The sequence below is a fragment of the Tamandua tetradactyla genome, chromosome 7 (genome assembly GCF_023851605.1).
Source record: "Tamandua tetradactyla isolate mTamTet1 chromosome 7, mTamTet1.pri, whole genome shotgun sequence".
Classification (NCBI taxonomy): domain Eukaryota; kingdom Metazoa; phylum Chordata; class Mammalia; order Pilosa; family Myrmecophagidae; genus Tamandua; species Tamandua tetradactyla.
In genome coordinates, this window is record NC_135333.1 from 65,522,335 (window position 1) to 65,541,664 (window position 19,330).

General features: G+C 56.4%; 1 protein-coding gene across 5 annotated transcripts in view; it reads right to left on the bottom strand.

The window, feature by feature from the left end:
- Positions 1-506: 506 nt before the first annotated feature.
- The window catches only part of TSPAN11 (tetraspanin 11), a 90,884-nt gene continuing 72,060 nt past the window's right edge, over positions 507-19,330 (bottom strand). For 4 of the 5 annotated variants that reach the window (XM_077169709.1, XM_077169712.1, XM_077169711.1 and 1 more), the window contains 5 exons: positions 15,817-15,891; positions 14,933-15,037; positions 11,895-12,053; positions 11,475-11,561; positions 507-5,064 (listed from right to left, as the gene is read on the bottom strand). In XM_077169709.1, the coding sequence (XP_077025824.1) occupies positions 5,005-5,064; positions 11,475-11,561; positions 11,895-12,053; positions 14,933-15,037; positions 15,817-15,891 (486 nt within the window). In that variant the 3' untranslated portion in view covers positions 507-5,004. Of the gene's footprint in view, positions 5,065-11,192; positions 11,316-11,474; positions 11,562-11,894; positions 12,054-14,932; positions 15,038-15,816; positions 15,892-19,330 lie in introns of all 5 variants that reach the window. The other variant, XR_013179479.1, reaches the window with a different exon arrangement.

Genomic DNA, 19,330 nt, shown 5'->3' on the forward strand with positions numbered 1-19,330 from the left:
TGAAGTGGTTTGGGGTGCAGAAAGCACTGAAGGTGTGCGTCTCAGCTTGACAAGCTCGCCGGGAGCCTGATGCCGGGCCAGACGGAGCGCCCTGCCCCCAACCCCTCACCAAATACTGCATGTGCTGGAGCCGAGCAGAGGGTGTTGGCCACAGCAGGGAAGAACCAGCCACAGGGTCATTAACAGAGGCTGTGCACCATGGTGAATGGTGTGAAAACACTGACTGACCAAAGACAGAAAGCAAACTTGCTTGAGCCTGGCTGTTGCTTGCTGCCTGGAGCTGACGACCAGCATAGGCAAGAGAGGCTCAGTTCAAACAAATAAATGATGAGTTTGATGAAAGATGGGGAAGCAGGACTTAATCAGTGTGCATTACCAATAGGGGAGGTATACAGCCACGGCTGACATCTGGCTGTAGTGTGCAGTTCTGGGATGCAACTACTTGATGACCCATGGCTTGGGATTTCCCCAAGGAGGAGAGAAATCAGAGCAACAGAAGGCAGCGCTGGATGCAATTCCTTTATTACCATGCCCCCTAGCACGGGAAGTTGGGCTTACACTCGCTTCAGTTAAGGAGAGGGGCGTAGTCACAACCGGAACAATTTCTCTATAGAAATTAAGGCAACTTCATTATTTCTAGACTATTGTTCTGACTCCTATCCAGGGGCCCATCTGGACTCACTAACACTGGACTGCCTGGAATTCTCTGTGGCACTTAATGGGAGTGTCTCGGGCGCATAAGTAGGAGGGAGAGCGCCCCCCCCCCCCCCCAGGCATCCTTCTCCTTTGGGGAGAGGGAGGGGGCACAAGGCCAGCTCTGAGGGCTGGGTGTCCAGGGCACATGGGAGCAACTAGGACTTACAGGGCCTCTCCCAAGGCGCAGAGATGGTGTTGGGAAATCAGGGCTGGGGGTGAGCAGTATAACTTGTCCCCTTCCAGGAAGAGGACCGAGGCATGTGGTCCCCCTGCCAAGGCCACAGCCCCACTGGCAGAGTGCTCAGGGCAGGCAGGTGCTACGGGGACACCCAGCATCAGGGGCCCTTTGCTGTCATCTGTGAACTGCTGAGCATGGCAAGGGGCTACCCCTAGGCCACCCTTTCCCCACGAATCTCATGGGTTCATGGTCCCATGCTGCTACACTGGAGCTCAAGCTAGACAACTGAGGGACATTTGAACCCCGAGGGCCGTGAGTTACGAGGGAAGGGGGCACAGTGTCCTCCTCTGAGCTGTGGTCTAAGGCTGTGGTCCTCAAAGTGTGGCTCCAGGGCCAGCAGCATCAGCATCATGTGGGATCTTGGTAGACACTCCCCACCCCAACTCCTGCTGCTTAGAAAGTAGCGTCCTGTCTGCGGCTGCTATGAGCGCGGCCCAGCAGCGACACAAAAGGTTGTCCTAGAAGCAGGCTTTCTCCGCCCGCAAAGTGGCCATTAGGTGGAAGAGGCTTGTGTGGCTGACAGTGGGGTGGGTGGTAGGGAGAGAGCACTCCAATCCACTTGCACTAACTCAGAGCTCTGAGGGTGGGGTCAGAGTGCCAGATAACCAGATCAAAACGGGCTCTGGGCAGGAGGGTCCTGGGGGCACAGCATGCACATCTACACCCCCCGCCCCTCCTTGGGGCCTCAGGTCTAGCTGCCTCTGGCTGGGCATGGGGCTGGGTGGCTGGGTGGGGTTCCAGGCCATGAGCTCCCTGAGCCAGAAACCCCACCGGGTGCATCAGTGCAGGTGAGGGGAACGCGTGCAGCCAGGGCGCACCTGCGGGGGAGGTGGTCAGCAGCACCCACCCAGGGCACCCTCCTCCCGACCCATGCCTGCTCTGTGTACACGGGGCCTCTGGGTCTTCTCCCCCACCCAGCAACCCCCCACTTCCTGCTCCCTCCCCAGCTCCCATGCCCCAGACAAAGATCCCCACCTGATGCGCGGGCTAGCACTGGCCTGAGAGCTGAGAGCCGCCCCCTGGTCACTCCAGGAGGGCATCAGCATAGGCACCTGAGACCCTGAGATGACACCCGGCTCCCGCTGTCAGCCTGAAAGAAGCCAGGCTTCTCCCTGACTGCAAACACACGGGGCAGGCGGTGCCGAGGCCCTGCCGGATAGTCCCTCCAACCCCGGGAGGGGTGCTGAGGCGCTGTGTTCGACAGTGACCCCCTGAGGGTCATTTTGGTCCTGAATGTCAGCGCAACAGCTTACTACACAGAGGTGAAGAGCTGCAGGATGCCCCGGGAGGGGTTCCCGCCCAGCCCCTGGCTCTCATGTGGCCGGGGCTGGCAACGGCGTGACTACTGTCACGTGTCTCACTTCTCTGAGTCTCAACCCAGGGAACATCCGATGGGGGAAACTCTTCCTCACTGAGAGAGCTATAAGATAATTACTATGGTGACAAACGCATTCTAGCTGAGCACAGAAGAGACACCCCCAAACCGCTGTGCCCGTGGGGCCCCCGGAGTTGGTGCTAGACAATGCAGAAGGAGGGAGGAAACGAATGGCCTCAGGGATCGGAGACAAGCCTCAGCGCCTCTCTAGGGCTGATTTTCGTTCCTGCCTTCCCCCAAACACAGGTCATCTGGAGGGCTCAGGGGCTGTGTCAGCCTGCTGGGCACCCGCCCTAGGAGCCGAGGGGCCGGGAGGGCAGAGAGGCGAGTTCAGGGTGAGGACGTGCCGGCTGCCTGGTAGGGAAGTCCAGGCACTGGATGCTTGCAGACCTCTCCGAAACGCCAGCTTCTTTTCAGGTGCCAGGGCCGACGATGACCAACAGGAGCGTCCTTCCCTCTCCCCAAGGGACTGATGGCCGTGCCAGCCTCCAAGCAGGGGCCTGGGGAGGAAGCCATTCCGGGCACAGAGCTGCACCCTCGCCGGCAAGGAGGGGCACCTCGCCTGCAGCTGCAGCCACCGTGCAGGTGCCGGGCCTCTGTGTGCCCTCGGCGGATCACTGCCATGCTCTGGGCTGTGGTTTCCTCTGACCCTGTCTTACTTCCCAGGCCATCTGGCATGAGCCAGGAGATCACATCTCTGCTCTGCGCTGTCCTTACCCTCCGCAGGGCGGACCAGCCATCCCCACAGTGGCGGTCTGGGCTGGATGGTGCCCAGGGCAGGGATCACAGCTACTAATGCTCCTGGTCAGGCCAGCAGGACCCAACAAGTGGGGTGGGGGGCAGTTGAGCCAGGCTCTCCTGGGCTTTGCCCCAGGGACAATATTGTGCAAAAGATACCTGGAGTGCAGGGGAGTTTTATCTCTGGCCTATCACCCACTGTCTCCCATCTCCCTGAGCCCAGCTGACCTGGGTGAAGAGTTAAAGGAGCCCAGCAGGGACGGCTATGTAGATGGCCTCAGTGTCTCTCTGCCCCCGGCCCGAAGTGCCATAGCAGGAAGGTCACGGCACAAGCCCCGCGCCCCTCTTTCTTTTTCAGCCCTACTCTGTAAGACTTGTTGGTCTGACCTAGCCCTCCAGGGAGTTGGGAGTCATGCCTTTTTTTTTTTTTTTGGATTATCTGCATGAATCCCAGGAAAGTTGGAGGGTAGCAAAGATAACCACAAAACCATTTCTTTTGGCCTTGGTGCAGCCTGTGGTTGCTGGGAAAGCTGGTCTCCTTTCTTAGGGAACTTCTACTGACAACCCCAGGGCCTTCCAGGCAGAGAAGATAAACCCACCCAGGTTCCAAATAGCCCCTGGAGAGTCCCTGGACTAGAGGAGGCTGTTCTTTCCTCTGTCCACGTGGATGGTTCCTGTCCTCAGGATGTCGCTTCTGTAAAACTCAAGGCCAGGTTGGTGACAGGCAGCGAGGGGCGGCCGGGAGGCTGTTCCTCACCAGTCTGCTCTGGGCAGTAAGAGCTGGGATCCTCAGACGCGAGCTGGCCATTTGCGGCCTTGGTCCTAGCAATGACAGGTGATGCTCTTTCGTTTGGTGGAAAGTAAGCGGGACCCGTCCTGGGCTGAAGTGCAGACCTAGGGGTCCGGAAGCCTGGTGTGCAATATTTTGTTGCCCGCTCATAACAGCTGACCGCCAGCGCCTCCACTCTTATTTTCTAGAAAGATACTTCTTTTGTTCTCCCTTAGTATTTGGGCACATTTGTTTTCTGAAAATTCACTACCTAACTCAGGGAACAAGCAAAGAAAAGGGGTGCGTTCACTCTGGGATGGGTGGAAAGGGGAAACTGAGGGAGGCCCCATGGGGGAGGGCTCAGGGTGCTGGCCACACGTTCAGGTGAGGGGACCCTGGGAAAGGCACATTCTGGCAGAGAACCCTAAACTCAGCGCTCCTTCTCAGTGGCTTTGAGTTTGCAGGGTCTGAGAGTCTGGTCTCATCAGGGAGGATTTTTATACCCATTTAAGAGCGGAAGATGATTTAAAAAAATCTGGCCACATACAGGAGATCCCTGAAGGGGCATGTTCTGGTCAGCGCTAAAATACATGGGAGGCTGGGGCTTGGGCCCATCGCCCCACAGGGGCTCTCTCTCTTGGGAGGGCTGAGGGCTCTGTGTCAGCTTACCCACACCCTGCTTCCTGCACATCCACCGTGGCACCTCCACCCAGCCCATGGCTACCGACCCCAGCCCCTGCAGGAACGAACCAGGCTGTTAGGACGTGGCTTTCGGGGGAGACAGCATTGTCGGGGGTGGGCAGCTGGGGGAAGAGCCAGCCCTCCACACCCCACCCTCATGCATTTCCTGGAGGGGAAAGAAAGCAGAGCCCACGAGGCCTGCCTAGAGGCACTGCACAGGAGGGGCTGTAGCTTGTAAGAGAGAACACCCATTCCCAGCGCAGGAGACGAGGAGGGCCCAAGGCTTTTGGCAGTGAATACTCGGGAGTGGTGGAGTGGCCCACGGGACCCTGGCCCGGGTAGGTTCAGCAGGAGCAGGGGTCTCAGGCACTTCGTGGGTTCCCAATGGCTAGGCACAGGGTAGGGGGGTCTGTGGCTCTAGCGGAGCTGAGGCTGAGTGTGCAGAGCTGGCATGGGATGTGGGCATGGGTCCTGGTGACAGGCGGAGGAGGGGGATGTGGTTGGTCATTAGTAAAAATGCAGCTGGAGCCTCCGGTGCAGGCAGCAGGTGAGAACCATCCCGCAGATCTGCCGGGGAGAGAGCGGAGGATTAAAGAGAAACCAGAACTCCAAGAAGCTGCCTGCCCGCTGGTGCCCTGGAGCAGAGCTGTCCCTGCCAGTCACCTGGGGCCACGCCAGAGGGCAGATTCCCATCCAGCAGGTCTGGGCTGGTGCCCAAGACTCTGCATTTCTAACAAGCTCCCAGAGGTGCTGGTTTGGGGGCAGGGCACCCAAGAACAGTGTCCTTCATATCGCATGCACAAGAATCCCAGATTATAAATCAGTAGACAGGATAGGGGCCTGAGATTCTGCATTTCTAACAAGCTCCTGGTCAGACGCTGTGTTCCCGGCTCTTCTCCTGAGGTCCCCTGATACAATTTGATCCCAAGTGGTAATATCTTCATTTCTTCAGTAGAGCTGCCCGAGGCTCCCTTTTTCTCCGGGAATGAATCCATCTGCATCTTGCAGCAAAACCAAGGCCCAAAGTGAATTCTCTGCCTGGTCTTCAGAAGCCATTGGGGAAACTGAGGCTCTGAGAGTCTCAACCAGGGCTGTCCCCAGCTCATACAAATCAGCTTAGAAGGGGAGACCACACCCAGGCCCTAGGAGTTCTGACCGACAGCCCCTACATCAGCACCCACTTGCTGGATGAGAGGGGCCAACCTGCAAACTGTCCAAAGCCCAGGCAGCCTCGGGAAGACCACCTTCCTCCTAGGGGTTCACTTCTTCCTTTTCTAAATCGCACAGAACCTTTACTCTTCCACTCATCTCTTCATTTGCCCACTTCTTCCTTTCTCCTTTGCCTCCTCCCTCTCACCCAGGAATGCACTGAGGACAGGAGATGAGAGATGGGTCTGGTCTCCGGCGAGGGGACCAAGGAGCCTCACGTCTGTGGCCACACCCCTGCCACTGAATCTCGACTCTCCACCCACAGGAAAGGAAAGTCTGTTGTTAGGGGAGCTAACAACATGTCTTCTGGCACGTGGGATTTTTCCAAGTACAGGAAACAATGCCCCAACTTTCCCAGATTTTTCAAATAGCTGCTGCTGAGCTGACCATGCCAGAGCAAACTTGGATGCAAGGGGACAGGTCTAACCTGTGCCCTTTTTGGAGAGGAGGACAGACTGATGAAGATGCTTATGGGCTAGTAAGCACTTGGTGTCTCTTTGCAAGGCTGGCTTAAGGAGGTAGCACAGGATGAGCCCATCTTCTTCCCCCTTCCTTATTCCTCTCATCCTAGCCCAATTTGGATGAGAGGTGAGGACAGAGGAGAACTATGAACACAGTTTCCCCAGCTGCTGCTAAGAGAAGTGTTAATCCACCCCAGAGACTCAGCGTTATGGGTTGAAAGGTAGCTTAAGAGTTTATCTCATCTCCCCTGGCTTTAAGCAGGTGGCTGGCGTAGCCAACCCACCTAAGTGTCATGCAGCATGAATTTGACCCCATCTCCTCCTCATGGTTTGATGACCGTGGGGTGGTTATTTGTGATCCTTGCTAAGGAAGAGGCTAGAAAAGGACTGTTGGACCAAAACAGACTTGGTTGCAAATACTGAATCCATGGCTTTTACAGTCTACGTCTCGTGCTGGGGAGATCACCGGTGCTCCATTATGTGTGTAATTATGTGGATGAGATGGGCATTCCCAGGCTGCCTCCCGGGAAAGGCATAGTAAGTGGGGAGGCATGTGGGCCTGGAGCCCTGATTCACGCAGACTGCTAGAGGATGCTCTCGTCAATGGGTGTGTACATGCACACACATAAACACATGCATGCACATACCAGCCTGATTCATGCAGAGGGCTAATGGATGCTCCCATCAATGTGTGTGCACGTGTACACACACGCATGTGCATGCACGCACCACCCTGATCATGCAAAAGGGCAAACCAGACCCCCAAGTAAGCATCAGTATATTCCTTATCGAGGACAGATAGAAACCAGGCTGCAGGGACGGCTCTGAGCCTCCAGCATGGGGGTGAGCAGAGGCTGCATAAGGCATGTTAACCACAGGGGCTAGAGGTGGCAGAGGATGGGATTGGCCAGGCCCAATCTTCTGGCTGTCCATCTGGACACAGCACACAGACTATACATGGGACATGTGAACAGGGCGGTCACCATGCTTTTAGCTCCTTGCTAGGTTTCTAAGCCAGCACCTGGCTGTCATCAGAGAGCATCAAGGAAGAGGCAGGGAGGCTCTGGGAAGTCATTCCAAACTGATCATTTGGTTTCCTTTTTAATGATCTGCAAATCCCAATCTCAGCTGTCTTCTGAGTTTTCTGGGCTCTGAAATGTGTTTCCATCCCATCCGTGTGGAAATGTTGGGTTGGTGGTGGGATGCTTGGGCTTTTGAATCTTGGGTACAGATTCAACTCTCTCTGAGCCTCAGATTCTCCCTCATTCAATAGGGAAAGCTCCAGCCTGTGCACTAGTCCGGGGCCTTCCCTTTGAGATTCTTTAAAACTTAGGATGACATGTTAAAGGAACCATCACCACAGCTCCTACCCCTTCTTAGGGCTCCCTGTGTTGCTGAATATGCTAGAAATATAAACCCAGTCCTCCTGCCTCCTGAGCCTTCAAGAGGCCAGGCATGGCTCCCCAGGGACCCCAGGATACTGCCCTCCCCTCCCCTCACCAATCTGTGAGGGGAGCCTGGCCAGCCAAAGCTTTGCACATGCTGGTCCTTCACCCTGGCAAACTCCTTCAGGTTTGAATTATATGGCATTTCCTCCAGAAAGCCTTCCTTGACTGCCCATGACTGGCTGGTGCCCCCACAAACTCTGTGGCCCCCTCATGAACAACAGCACCTAAGACCACACTGTAACTGCTGGAGTACATGTCTGAGTCTTCCCCGCGAATGAGCGTTTGCTGGGAGAAGGGACTGCACCCCTCCTATTGGGGTGGTCCCGGCACTGGGCACATGGCAGGCACTTGATACAAGGCTGGCCAAGAGGATTTGCTCTTCTGCCTCCTCTGCATGGCCTGGGAAGGCGGCAGTAGGAAGCGGGAGCTGGGCCACTACATCCTTTTTAGTTAGATGTTCCCAGTTACCCTGAAGCAGGGAGCTTCTGGAGCCTACTCACCAGAGACCCAGAGCCCACTGGGTTCCAGCTGGCTCAACCTCTGTGGCTGGGTGACTTTGAACACGTGTCTTTGTGGCCTAGATATAGATTGGAATGGGAAGGGCCCAGTTTTCTATCCTGGTTTGGTCATCTGACAAGCCAGCCATCCTTGCAGATTTGGCCAATTATCAGAGTTGAGGCGCCTGCTTCCTGGGTCCTCCCCGAAGTCACCGAGGACAACGTTACAGATCTGGTGTCAGAAGGCCACCGCCTGCTGTGGGAGGCCCTGGGCTGGGCTGATCTTAACCCTCTCACCTGTACTCTTCATCTGCTTATCCCAGCCCCCCCCCACAATTTCTCTGGAGCCTATTAAGTGCTTGGCCCACCGTCCACAACACACCAAGTGCCATGTTATTAAGAGCACGGCTAAAACCAGTATTCATTATCCTCACTGCATTTCCTGCTGGGGTTTCAGAATGCTCACAAACCATCTGCTTTAACATTCCAGGATGTTGTAGAACATCTATTTCAAGATAAGTGGTCACTAAGGTGTGCTCCTTACCGGAAAATTGCAGAATGTTGGAGCTAAAAGTTTCTTTAGGTATGGGCTCCTTAGAGATACAGTTTTAAACTCTATCTGAAGCCCTCACGGCCTCAGGGTCACAGACAGCAGTGAGGAGAAAGCTGTCACACTAGGCTGGTCTCCTGTCCCTGACCCGCGCCTCAACCTGAGCATTTTCACCCTCTACGTTCAATGCACCGGGGTCTCCTGGGAGATTTCTATCGTATTAGAGGATGCTGCTGCTTAGAAAGTCCTCCAAAACAACAAATCCAGTCCAATACCTCCATTTTATAGGTAAGCAAACCAAGGTTCAAAGAAGGAATGTGAATTCCCCAAGGTCACACAGCAAGTGGGAGGTGGAAATATGTTCAGAATCCAGGTCCTCTGACTTCTGAGCAGGATTTCCTCTAGCTGCTGGGGAGCAGAGAAATATACGGTATCATCTTGGGTTTATATATTATTGAGGTGCCAGGCTAGTGCCACTGGGTGTGCAGGGAAGTCTCCTGGTATCTGCTCTGGCTGGGAGGGTGATTCTGAGTGTGGCAAGAGGGGCCTGGGCTGAGCTCTTCTCGAGGACCTCCTGAAGGCTGAGGGCAGCTTGGCTCCCAGTACTGGCCGGCAGAGGGAGCCCTAACCCGATGCTTTGCCGCTGCAGGGCTGGCCTCAGTGGGGCTGAGCTGCACAGCTCTGGCTGGGTGAAGCTCCCTCTTGGGTAGACTCAGAGCGTTCCACGATGAGCCAGGGAGGAGCTGAGACTTTTCAGAATGGGGGATTGTGTGCGGCATCTGTGGACCTGCGGGCACGCTGCCCATGACATGGCCTCCCTGCCATTTACACAGCAGCTGTGGGTCCACCTGGACCACAGGCTCAGGGAGCCTTCAGTCCCACGCCCTCCCTTAGCCTCACTGCACTTTCCTGCGGCTTCTACAGGCCTTTGAGGCCAGCGAGGTCAGGAAAAAAATGGGCAGAGTGTGGTCCAGACTGTCACCAAGCTGACATGAAACCACTCATCCAGCCCTTCAATACCGGTGGTAGACAGCAGGTTTCCAGAAAACTCGGCTGAGCCAGGAGCCCCTTCCTCAGCGCCGACTGGAGAGCCGCTGTGGCTCAGCATATGGGACAGCAGGCCTGCCCGGAAGATGCACAAAAGAGGGACTCTTACCTCCCACCACCTCGGACTCCCTGACTGTGAGAAGGTGACCAGTGGCAAGCCAGACTGGGTGGGGAATAGAGGAAGGCAATTTTGGTTTTTTGAGAGACAGGACGCCCAAGTAGAAATAATAAAAATAACGATGGCACCCTTTACAGAACACCTGCTTTCTGCACTTTGGATGTGTATCTCTAATCCTCACACTAAGCAATCAGACCAGGCATAATTAGCCCCATTTTACTCCTGAGTAACTGAAGCACAGAGATGAAACAACCAGATCCAGGTCACAAAGCTGGAGGAGGCAGAACCAAGGTGAGTCTCCCTGCAGGACAGAGGCTGCTTTTCCCTGCCTTCTAGGCTGTACCTGCAACCCTCAGCCCCCTGGACTGATGTGGTGGGCAGCACGCCAATCGGGAAAGCACCCTGCCCTGACATCTCTCCAAGCCAGCTGGTGCCACCAGCCCCTGCTTCTCTTTTCCATGGAGTTCTATGTTCAGGAGGGAATTTGAAGGAGCAGAAGACCAATAGCAGGAGCCTTGGGTGCCAGTTCAGTCTCTGAGACCTTGGCTAAGTTGCCTCTCTGGTTCTCAGTTTTCTTATCTGTAAAATGGGGAAAGCAGTACTACTTGCCTTGGCCTGGCTCTCAGGTTGCTGTGAGGATCCAATGAGAGAAAGTGTCTGGAAATGCTCTGAAGTCTACAGACACCTGCCTACAGCTAGCTGCCACGACAGAGGGCACTGCCCAGGCCAGGCGCTGCACGTGGGCCATGGGCATTGCCTGTTCTTGTTTAGACCTGGCATGGTGGGACAGGGATCCGCATTTTTCAGCTGAGGAGGCTGAGGGAACACTCAAGGTCACAAAGGAGCAGAGCAGAGCCAGGGCTGGAGTTAGTTCTGACAGCAAAGCTGCCGCTCTCACCCCTTCCCTGGACTGTGCCTGGAAGGGCAGCTAGCACCTCAGGACAGTTGCGCTCCCTCTAGAAGGACAGTCCCCACCGGAGAGGAGCAGGAGGGGTGGGCGAGGTGGGCATGGGGTCTGCAGGGGCCCTCGCTTGCCGCATCTGTCCCGGCCGCTAAGGGGTCCCTCCTGAATCCTTCCTTCTGACCCTCGACTGGAGCAGCCAGTGAAAGTGACGCTGACTTCCTGGGAGGCAGCTGGGGGAGGGGCGCGGAGCAGAGAGAAACGAGCATGCTCAGGACCGAAAGCTGGGTGTCCCCCAGGGAGTGTACACACGCCACACATGCACAGAGGGAGGCGTGCCGGTCTGCACACATACACACACGTGCACAAAGCGTCCACATCCACACTTATCCCAGACGCAGGCAGCTGCAGCAGGCTGTGCACACACACATGCCCACGTGCACAGGCACAGTGCAGGAGCATACCTGAGCTCACACTCACACTCCTCCCAGTCCCTGTGCCTCATAAGTTCAATTTACCCCCAGGCCCCCAGACATTTTCCTTCAAGTTCCCGGTGGGAGGAGACTGACCGTGGGATCCGCCCTTGGCTGCAAAGGGGAGAGGAAAGGAAATGAGGGGCGGAGGCTGGGGGGGGAGGGCAGGGGCATGCGAAGGGTGGGTTCTTTGAGCTTGGAGTCAATGGGAGAAGGGGCGGGGGCTCTTCCAGACAGCCCCTCTCCTACTCCCCCAGCCCCACCCCAACTCACCTGCAGGCAGGCCACCCCGATGCCCACCGCCCCCATGAGCAGCAGGTGGTCGGCCAGGAACTGCTCCAGCTTGGTGATGCAGCCTCCCTGTAAGGGAACGGCAGGTTAGGTGCGCCTTGGAGCCAGGGGCTGCAGGGAGGGCAGGACTAGCTACTCCCCACCATTCACTGGAGGCGGAGGAAACGCCAGGGAGTTCAGGGGTCTGGTCCCAGCCTTGGAATTGTTTGCAGGCTTCGTGGGTGGCCCCAGGAGGCAGGCCATGGTGTGAGCCGCTTGTCCTTAGGGTTTTGTAGAGACCTTTGAAGGCCCCAGGTGCGGTGATCCCCGTGATTGGTGAATAAATATGTTCTGCCCCCACCCTGCCCCAATCCACCCCAGGGGGTCCCTTCCAAGCCCCACCGCATGACTCTGGCTGCTCACCTCCACCTTATAGATGTTGGAGGGGTGGGCCCGCTGGCCGCAGCGAGCCACCAGGGTCTTGCAGCAGCTGTCGGGCACCCTCCGGCCCTCGGCCTCCAGTGACAGGATGTAGGTGCTGTGCTGCCAGTCGGCCGAGCTGTTGCTCCCGCAGCACTTGAACTGGAGAGGGAGCGCGGGGGGTGGGGAGCAGAGGCCAGAGATGAAAGAGGTGCCCTGGCGGTACTCCTCCGACCCCTTAGTCCCAGGTCTCCCAAGACTCCCAGGGACACCGGGACATGTTATCCAAATACTGGACCAGCCCCTATCGTTCTCCCTGTGGTGTCCTTGCCCTGCTTTGAGCAGAGAGCTGGCTGGCGGCAGGACATCTCCTTTGCTATCTTTTCCCTCCACCCAAGCCCTTTAAGGAGATTGCGCTGGGTGTCTGGGGAGGCAGGGAGGGTCTGAGAGAAGAGGTGGGGGAGATGGATGCTGGTGGGGTGAGGACTCCTGGGCGACAGAAACGTGGGCAGGGCACAAACTGCCAGGGGATGGTTCCCTGGTCACTTGGGAAGGCGGCGTACCAGGACGGAGGCCCAGCCTTGCCCACGCTCCCAGGGCCCCCATTCAGGCCCAGAGCCTGGAGAACTGCAGGGCAGAGAGAGCATCCCAGGGTCGCGGCATGGGCAGGCGAGGAGGGGACACCAGGTGGCCCGGTGTGCACGGGCACCTGTGTCACTCCAGGGCAGGCGAACGCGGTCAGGACTGAGACTGAACCGGCCAGCCAGGTCTAAAATGATTCAAAGACCATAAGAAATTGGTTATTTCTTGCCTGAGTTGGGGGAAGGGAGATTCATAGATCCTGCACAGACCAGGTGTGGTTTTGAGACGCTGGTGTGTGTGTGCGTGCCAGGATGGGGGCAGAGGTATGTTCAATTCAGTTAACAAGTACTTGTTAGGAACCTACTGTGTACCCAGATAGAGCCAGGCACTGAGGCTCCCAACATGAGGGGGACACAGCTGCTGCCTTTAAGTGGCTGATCATCTAGTATCAAGAAAGACTAGGAACTTGTCCATGGCACAGAGGAGGAAAAGGCTATGGCTCAGTTCATTCAACCCAGGAGGAGTCTCAGGGGGCAAAGTAGAATGGAAACAGCACATGCAAAGAGCAGGAATTAGCACGGGTGTGCTAGGAGCCACACGTGTGTCTGTGCGTCTGGATGTGTTGGTGGCACGTTACTGGCTGTGTCACCTGGAAAAGTTACTTAGCCTCTCTGTGCCTTAATTTGTCTTCTGTAAAATGGGAATAAGGGCAGTACCTCCCACCCAGGACTACAAGGGAATTAAAGAGGAACCCAGAAGACAGGCTGGAGGGGGCAGGTAGGAAGCAGCAGCTCTGTGATCAGGCTGGTGTGTACAGCCAAGGTGCTGGGCTTGGCTCTGCTGTCACCCCAACTCCGGACTCAGCCTACACATACCTGAGATGCAGCCTGGGAATCTGGCCCCTCACGCTCTCAGCTCAATGATCCGGGCACAGGTAAGGCCTGTGCCCACAGGGTGCGGATGCCCCTGGGTGCTTGGGTCAGGCACACGACACTCATACTCAGCTGTGTGCTTCCACGCCCTGTCCCCGCGTGCCCCGACCCCGACATACTGCTCCCTCCCTCTCTTCCAGGGCAAGCCCTGCCCCTCCTTCCTGGCCCAGTTCCAGGGGGTTTCCCCTGTGAAGCCCCCCCACCCCCCATTGTCTCTGCTCCCGACTGTGAGGATCTCCCCAGCCCAGCCCTGCACTGGGAACAGGGATTCTGTCTATTCTTTGTCTCTGATTGTTCCCCAGTGCGAAGCCCAACAAGTACAAACTTATTTTTGGATGGGCCCAGCCAGCCGTGTGTGCCGCCTACGTGCGGTTTCCCTGGGCCCGGGCCATGTACTTTGGGAGTATGTGTGTGTTCACCTGTGTGTGTTGTGTGTGCACCCATGTGTGTAATGTGTGTGCTCCTGGCTGCTCCTTCAGAAGAGGCGAGTCCTGCTGCCTGTGCGGAACTGGGCCTGAGGCTCAGGAAGAAGTGCCAGGGGCTTCCCGAATGCCCCGGAGTTCACAGCCCACCAGCTGTGCTCACTTAACTTTCCCAGGTCCAAAGGCCAAGGTCCCCAGCCCAGGGTACGGTCTAAGAATATGCCGGGTGGAGCAGAGAGGATGGAGTGGGTGGGGGAGGGGAAAAGGGGGCCGAGAGTGGGCCGGCGGAGCTGCCTCTGATTTTCAGCCATGGAGCCAACAGGATCCTGGGGTGGCGCTGGCCAACAGAAGTTGCTGGAAATGTTCTAGGTCTTCTCTGGCTCATGAGCAACTGAAATATGGCTAGGGTGGCCAAGGAATTTTAAATTTAACTTTCAATAGCCACGTGTGGCTAGAGGGGTGGTAGCGGATGGCACAGGTCTGAGGGGTGTTAGCCCTCTCCCCTGCCTCGGCTCAGCAGGAAGTGCTTCCCTGGGGGGATTTGCTGAGTCTCTCCTTTGCAAGAAGAGAAGAGTCTCTCCTCTTTCCGGCCGGCCGCCTAACTGAAGTGCCTCTGCAGATCACCGTCCACTGTCAGGGACCTCGGCTCCCAGCTTCCAGGGGAGTGAGGGAAGGCAGCCCACGCAGATGGAGGGAACTGGGAGAGGCGCTTCCTGGCCCGCATCCTTGCCAGAAACAGAGCTCCTCTCCCTGCACAGCAGGCTTCCTTCCCACGGACCCGGAAGACAGCAGGGGGTGGGGTGTGGAGGAGGTACTGGAGGGGGAGCTGGGGCCGCAGGCGAGGGCAGAGGGGGAAGAAGGAAAGGAATTTGGAATCAGGAGGCACTTGTGGGGCAGGACCCACTGGAGTGAGAGTGGGAGGCTCCTCCATTCGGGATCCTGCTGAATGCTTACCCACCCCTAGGAGGTCGCGTGGACTACATTTTACAAATGAAGACCAGAGAAGCTAAGTAACTTGCCCAGGATCACACAAACAGAAAGGGACAGAGTCAGGATTTGAAGCCACGTCTGCCTGGCTCTCAAGCCCGCGGCACAGGGGACTTACGTCCTGCTGCAGACGGTCGACCGAGGCTGTGACATCTGTTGCCCTGGGCTGCCCGTACTTCTCGGTGAGGGTCCGGTTCAGGTGCTGCTTCAGTTCGTCACTCAGCTGAGGACGGTAGGGCCAGAAGGCAGCGTCAGCAAGAAATCTGTCCCCTCCCTTCCCACTCAGGAACCCTGGGACCCTGGGACGCTGACCTGCTCCAAAGCCAGGCCGGCTAACCCCAGGACACTGTGGGCTCGGAGTCATGCATCGGCGGGAGAGAGCCCAGAAGACGTTCATGCAGAGGATGTTGCAAAAGGTTAGGGTCCTGGCGTGAGGGAGGGGTGTGACGGGCAGAGCTGAGAGAGAGGCCGAGGGAGGAGGCCAGAAATGGCAGGGAACGTGAGGGAGGTCAGGATGCTGGACACTGGGGAGCATAATTAAAATAAAATAATCATTTTATTTTAATTATGAGGTGATTTTCAAAAATATTAACAACTGGCACCAACTGGAACATGTGGACCCTGGCTAAAAACATCTGGAACGATGTACTGTCTCTACCAGGCAAACATCTCCCCTGGACGAAGGGGACCTGGGCAGTCACTTCCTCCTGTCCAGTCCAGGCAGGCGAGGACTGGTCCTGTCACATCTAATCCTGGACGTCTTTAACAGACGGATTCACCCTCTTCCGGTCTTCCACCTCCCACGGGAAACTCCCACTCCCTGACTCCTACATGAAGACAGCAGGATCACATGCCACAGGGAACTGCTGGAATGGCACAAGATGCTGGACCCAGCCTCAGTTTCCCCAACCCCAATTCTCCTACCCGCCCCCCCACCCCCGCCCCATGCTGCTGCCCCCTGGGGTTGGCGGGGGAGAGGTAGAAGAGGAGACATCCACTCACTCTCTGGTAGTACACGTGGGCCAGGACTCCTGCCACCAACTCAACAAGGAAGATCACGAGCAGCAGGCAGAAGTACTAGAAGCAGGGAGAGAGGGCAGTCACACGGGGCAGCAGGCCTCGGGAGGCTGATGAGGTTTCAGATGACTCCTTGGGCAAACCCTTCCCCAACGCGGCAGCGGGGATGATGGGGTTGGGGGTGGGTGGGCAGCGATACCTGTTGGGAACCCTGTCACCCATCTCCCGCCTCTTGCCAGCAGTCCTGGACATATCAGCTTTAGCTGGCACTGAATTCCCCAGTACCTACTTTGCTCACTGGTCAATTCATTAATCCATCCACTTACACCAACTATATGCCAGATGTCAAGTGTAAGGCGGATATTGCCCCCGAAGAATTGGGCAGGGGTAGGGGCAGATAAATAAGCAATCACTAAGTTGTGCTAAAAATGGGATGAGCCTCAGAAACTATGGGAGGCTTCTGTTTGGGGAGGGCAGTCAGAGAAGACTTCCTGGTGGCAGTGACACCTGAGTGAGTCTTTAAGGGGGAGTTGGCATTTACAAGATGAAGAAGGAGGAATGAGCATTCCAGGAAGGGGGGAGGGTACATGCAAAAGCCTGGAGACTGCAGAAATGGGGTGTCCCTGTTCAGGGGGTGTAGACAGCAGATGTGGCTGATGTGCAGTGCAGGCTGCAGTGGTGGAGGTCACGGGGAGGCAGTCCGTGTGCGGGCACAGCCCGGCACCCATCCCCTGTCCTTCCTGGCCCTGCAGCGGTTTCCGAATTCCCTTCCCCGCCCACCTGGCCTCCTCCAGGCTGGAGGCTGCTCTCCATGCGCTAAGGCTCCGCTGCTGGTGCTGGCTGGTGCTGGCTGTGCACTCGGCTGTGACCTGCCGAAGCACAGGGCCCCACGGACCCCCTACTTCCATCTGGCTTTACAAAGTCAGGGAGGCCCTCAGGACACTGTCTCACCCTGGTGGATTCTTGCAGGAACAAACAGATAAAAAAAACACGAGTCAGGCAGGCCCAAGCAGGCTGGGGGGAGACAGGGAGAGGGGGATGAAGCAGGCTACAAGCAGTCAAGGGCAACAGGCCTAGGGGAGGAGAAAGAAGGGAGGGGGAGGGGGTCACTGTTGATAGAAACTGGGCCCATTCTGGGGACACTCGGCCCCTGCTCAGGTTCTGCTGAGCACTGGTGGTGACACTCCCCAGGCACTGCCCATTCACCAGGTCGCCTCAGGGAAACAGCCCACGGTCCTTCGGGTCACTGGATCCTAGGGCAGGCCCAGCCCATGAGTGATGGGGAAGGGACTGCAGGAAGGGCTGGGGATCTGTCTGACCATTTCTGAGGCCTGTAGCCTCATCTACCCGCCTTCCCACAGCACTCAGCACGGCCCTGGCATGGGCCTAGGGGTACAGGAAATTTCTTTTCACGGGAAAATAACTTACATGCACGAGCAAGGCTACCTTTCTACTTAAGGTAGCAATTTTTTGAGCTCCTGCTGCATCTCAGCATTGGAGCCAGCACTATTAGGGATGCAGAGGGTTTCCAGGACTGCCCCTGTCATTTGTGGGACCGGGGAAAAGAGAACAAATGGATGCCCCTGCTCCCTTCTTTCCCCTCTTCCGAAGGCTCCATCCTGCACTGGGAAAATCCCCCAGCCACTTGTCAAAGTTCTGTCCACTTTTCCTCCAGGATCAAGTACCCTTTGGCTATCCCTTGGAGAGGGAAGTGGAGAGAGCTGGGTGTGGTCAGAGTGTGGAGTGCAGGCCAGGGGGCACACCCAGGGGTGCTGTCCAGTTTTAGGGGGCCTGTATTGGCTCTGGGGGGAGCCAGGGGTCCAAGCTTCTGGGCATGTGGGATGAGGCTAGGTAGGAACAGGGGCAGGGGCTCGGGGGCACCTTTCCTTGGACCCATGAACTTTTCACTCCATGGGGAGAGGTCTGGGTAAAGGAGGACAGAGCAGGGCCTGAGGCAGGGACCCCATTTGTCTGGGCCTAAGGATGGTATGACGGTCCCCAGGTTGAGCGAGGTGGGAGGCTGACAGCAGGTCTGTGGCCCTCTCTGCTGGAGGAGCCTCTGAGGAGTAGGGCCTGCAAACCTGCAGATGCTGGGGCGGTGACTGGGTTTGGGTCCAGATTCCCCCATTTCCTGGCTCTGAGTGGGCAGCCATTAGTGCCTTAGTGTAAACTGGACAAGTGCCCTCTATTCAGGGGCCCCCTATCCCCCCAGCGCTTGGCCTGGTAAGAGTTGCATGGTTGCTACCAAGCATTCAACAAGGCACATTCAACACTAACATAGAATTATCTGGCCCAAAATGTCCACGGAACCGACCAAGGTTGAGCAACCCTCATTTACACATTTACCTTAAGGTTCTACGGCTGGTGCTGGGACTTAATTAGCATATGTGTCCCAATGCACCACGGGAGGAACAAAAAGAAGACTGCAGGACTGTTATCTATTCTGTACAAGTCCCAAACTGAACACAGACAGACGCATGTGAGGGGTTTTACTCTGTACCCACCTGGAAGGGCAGCTTTGAGACTTGAAGAAGCTTACCCTGAGCGAAGGAAGATTCATGAAGCCTATACTGCTTCAGCTCACATCCTCACAAAAACTAAGGGCTTTGAAGGAAATTCTACAAGGTAATACTTCTAACAATGTTATTACAGAAGTAGTTATAGCATTCTCCAGTTCTCCCTAGAGCTGTTAAACTAAGGCTGTAATAATAATGGGTTCTCAGATAGTTTGTGTGTTATTTGGGTTAGGCTGTAATTTAATATAGAAGTTACATTTACAGGGCCCCATGCTTCTGTTCTTCTTGGCTAACCGTTCCAGGAACACGAGGGTTCTCTGGAGTTGGGACAGAAGAAAGGTGTTGCTTCCCCCAAGGAAATAATGAGCCTTCCCTCCGTGGAGCCAGTGCCTGATCGGCTGGAGCACCCAGAGCTCCAAGCAGAGCCTGGTACACAGAGGGTGCCCTTGGCAGTAGCAGTTTTCCCAAGTGTTAGTTCCTCCTGTCAGCAGGGACCTTATTTTATAAAGGAGGTTGGGCAGGGACGTTATTTTTTAGAGAAAGTTGTGGGCATGGAGAGGGTGAACAGTTTGCCTGAGGTAATGCAGCAAGTACATGGCAGGGTCAGGACTTAAACCAGGAATCTGGGCTGCGCATCCTTTGCTCTTGGTCCCCTGAATGGCTGATGGGTGGACAGATGGGCTTGCTGAGCTCACTTAAGTGGATTCAGCATGTTGGGGGTACATGGTTCAGGTGGACCCAGGGTGTCAGGTGCTTCCCCAAAGGACAGGATGTCAGGAGAGTGGAGGAGAAGAGAGCAGCCTCAGGGAGGAATGTATGGATGAAGATGTAGAGACAAAATGGGAAATCCAAGGAAACTCTACCCCAGGGACACGGCCCACACTCAGTCCCCTAGTGGCCGCAGGGGCAGTCACGCTCCAGGTGGGTCCTCTCCTGGGCAGGGGTCCCTCTTCCATAAAAGGGCTGGGCCCTTTGCTTCTGAA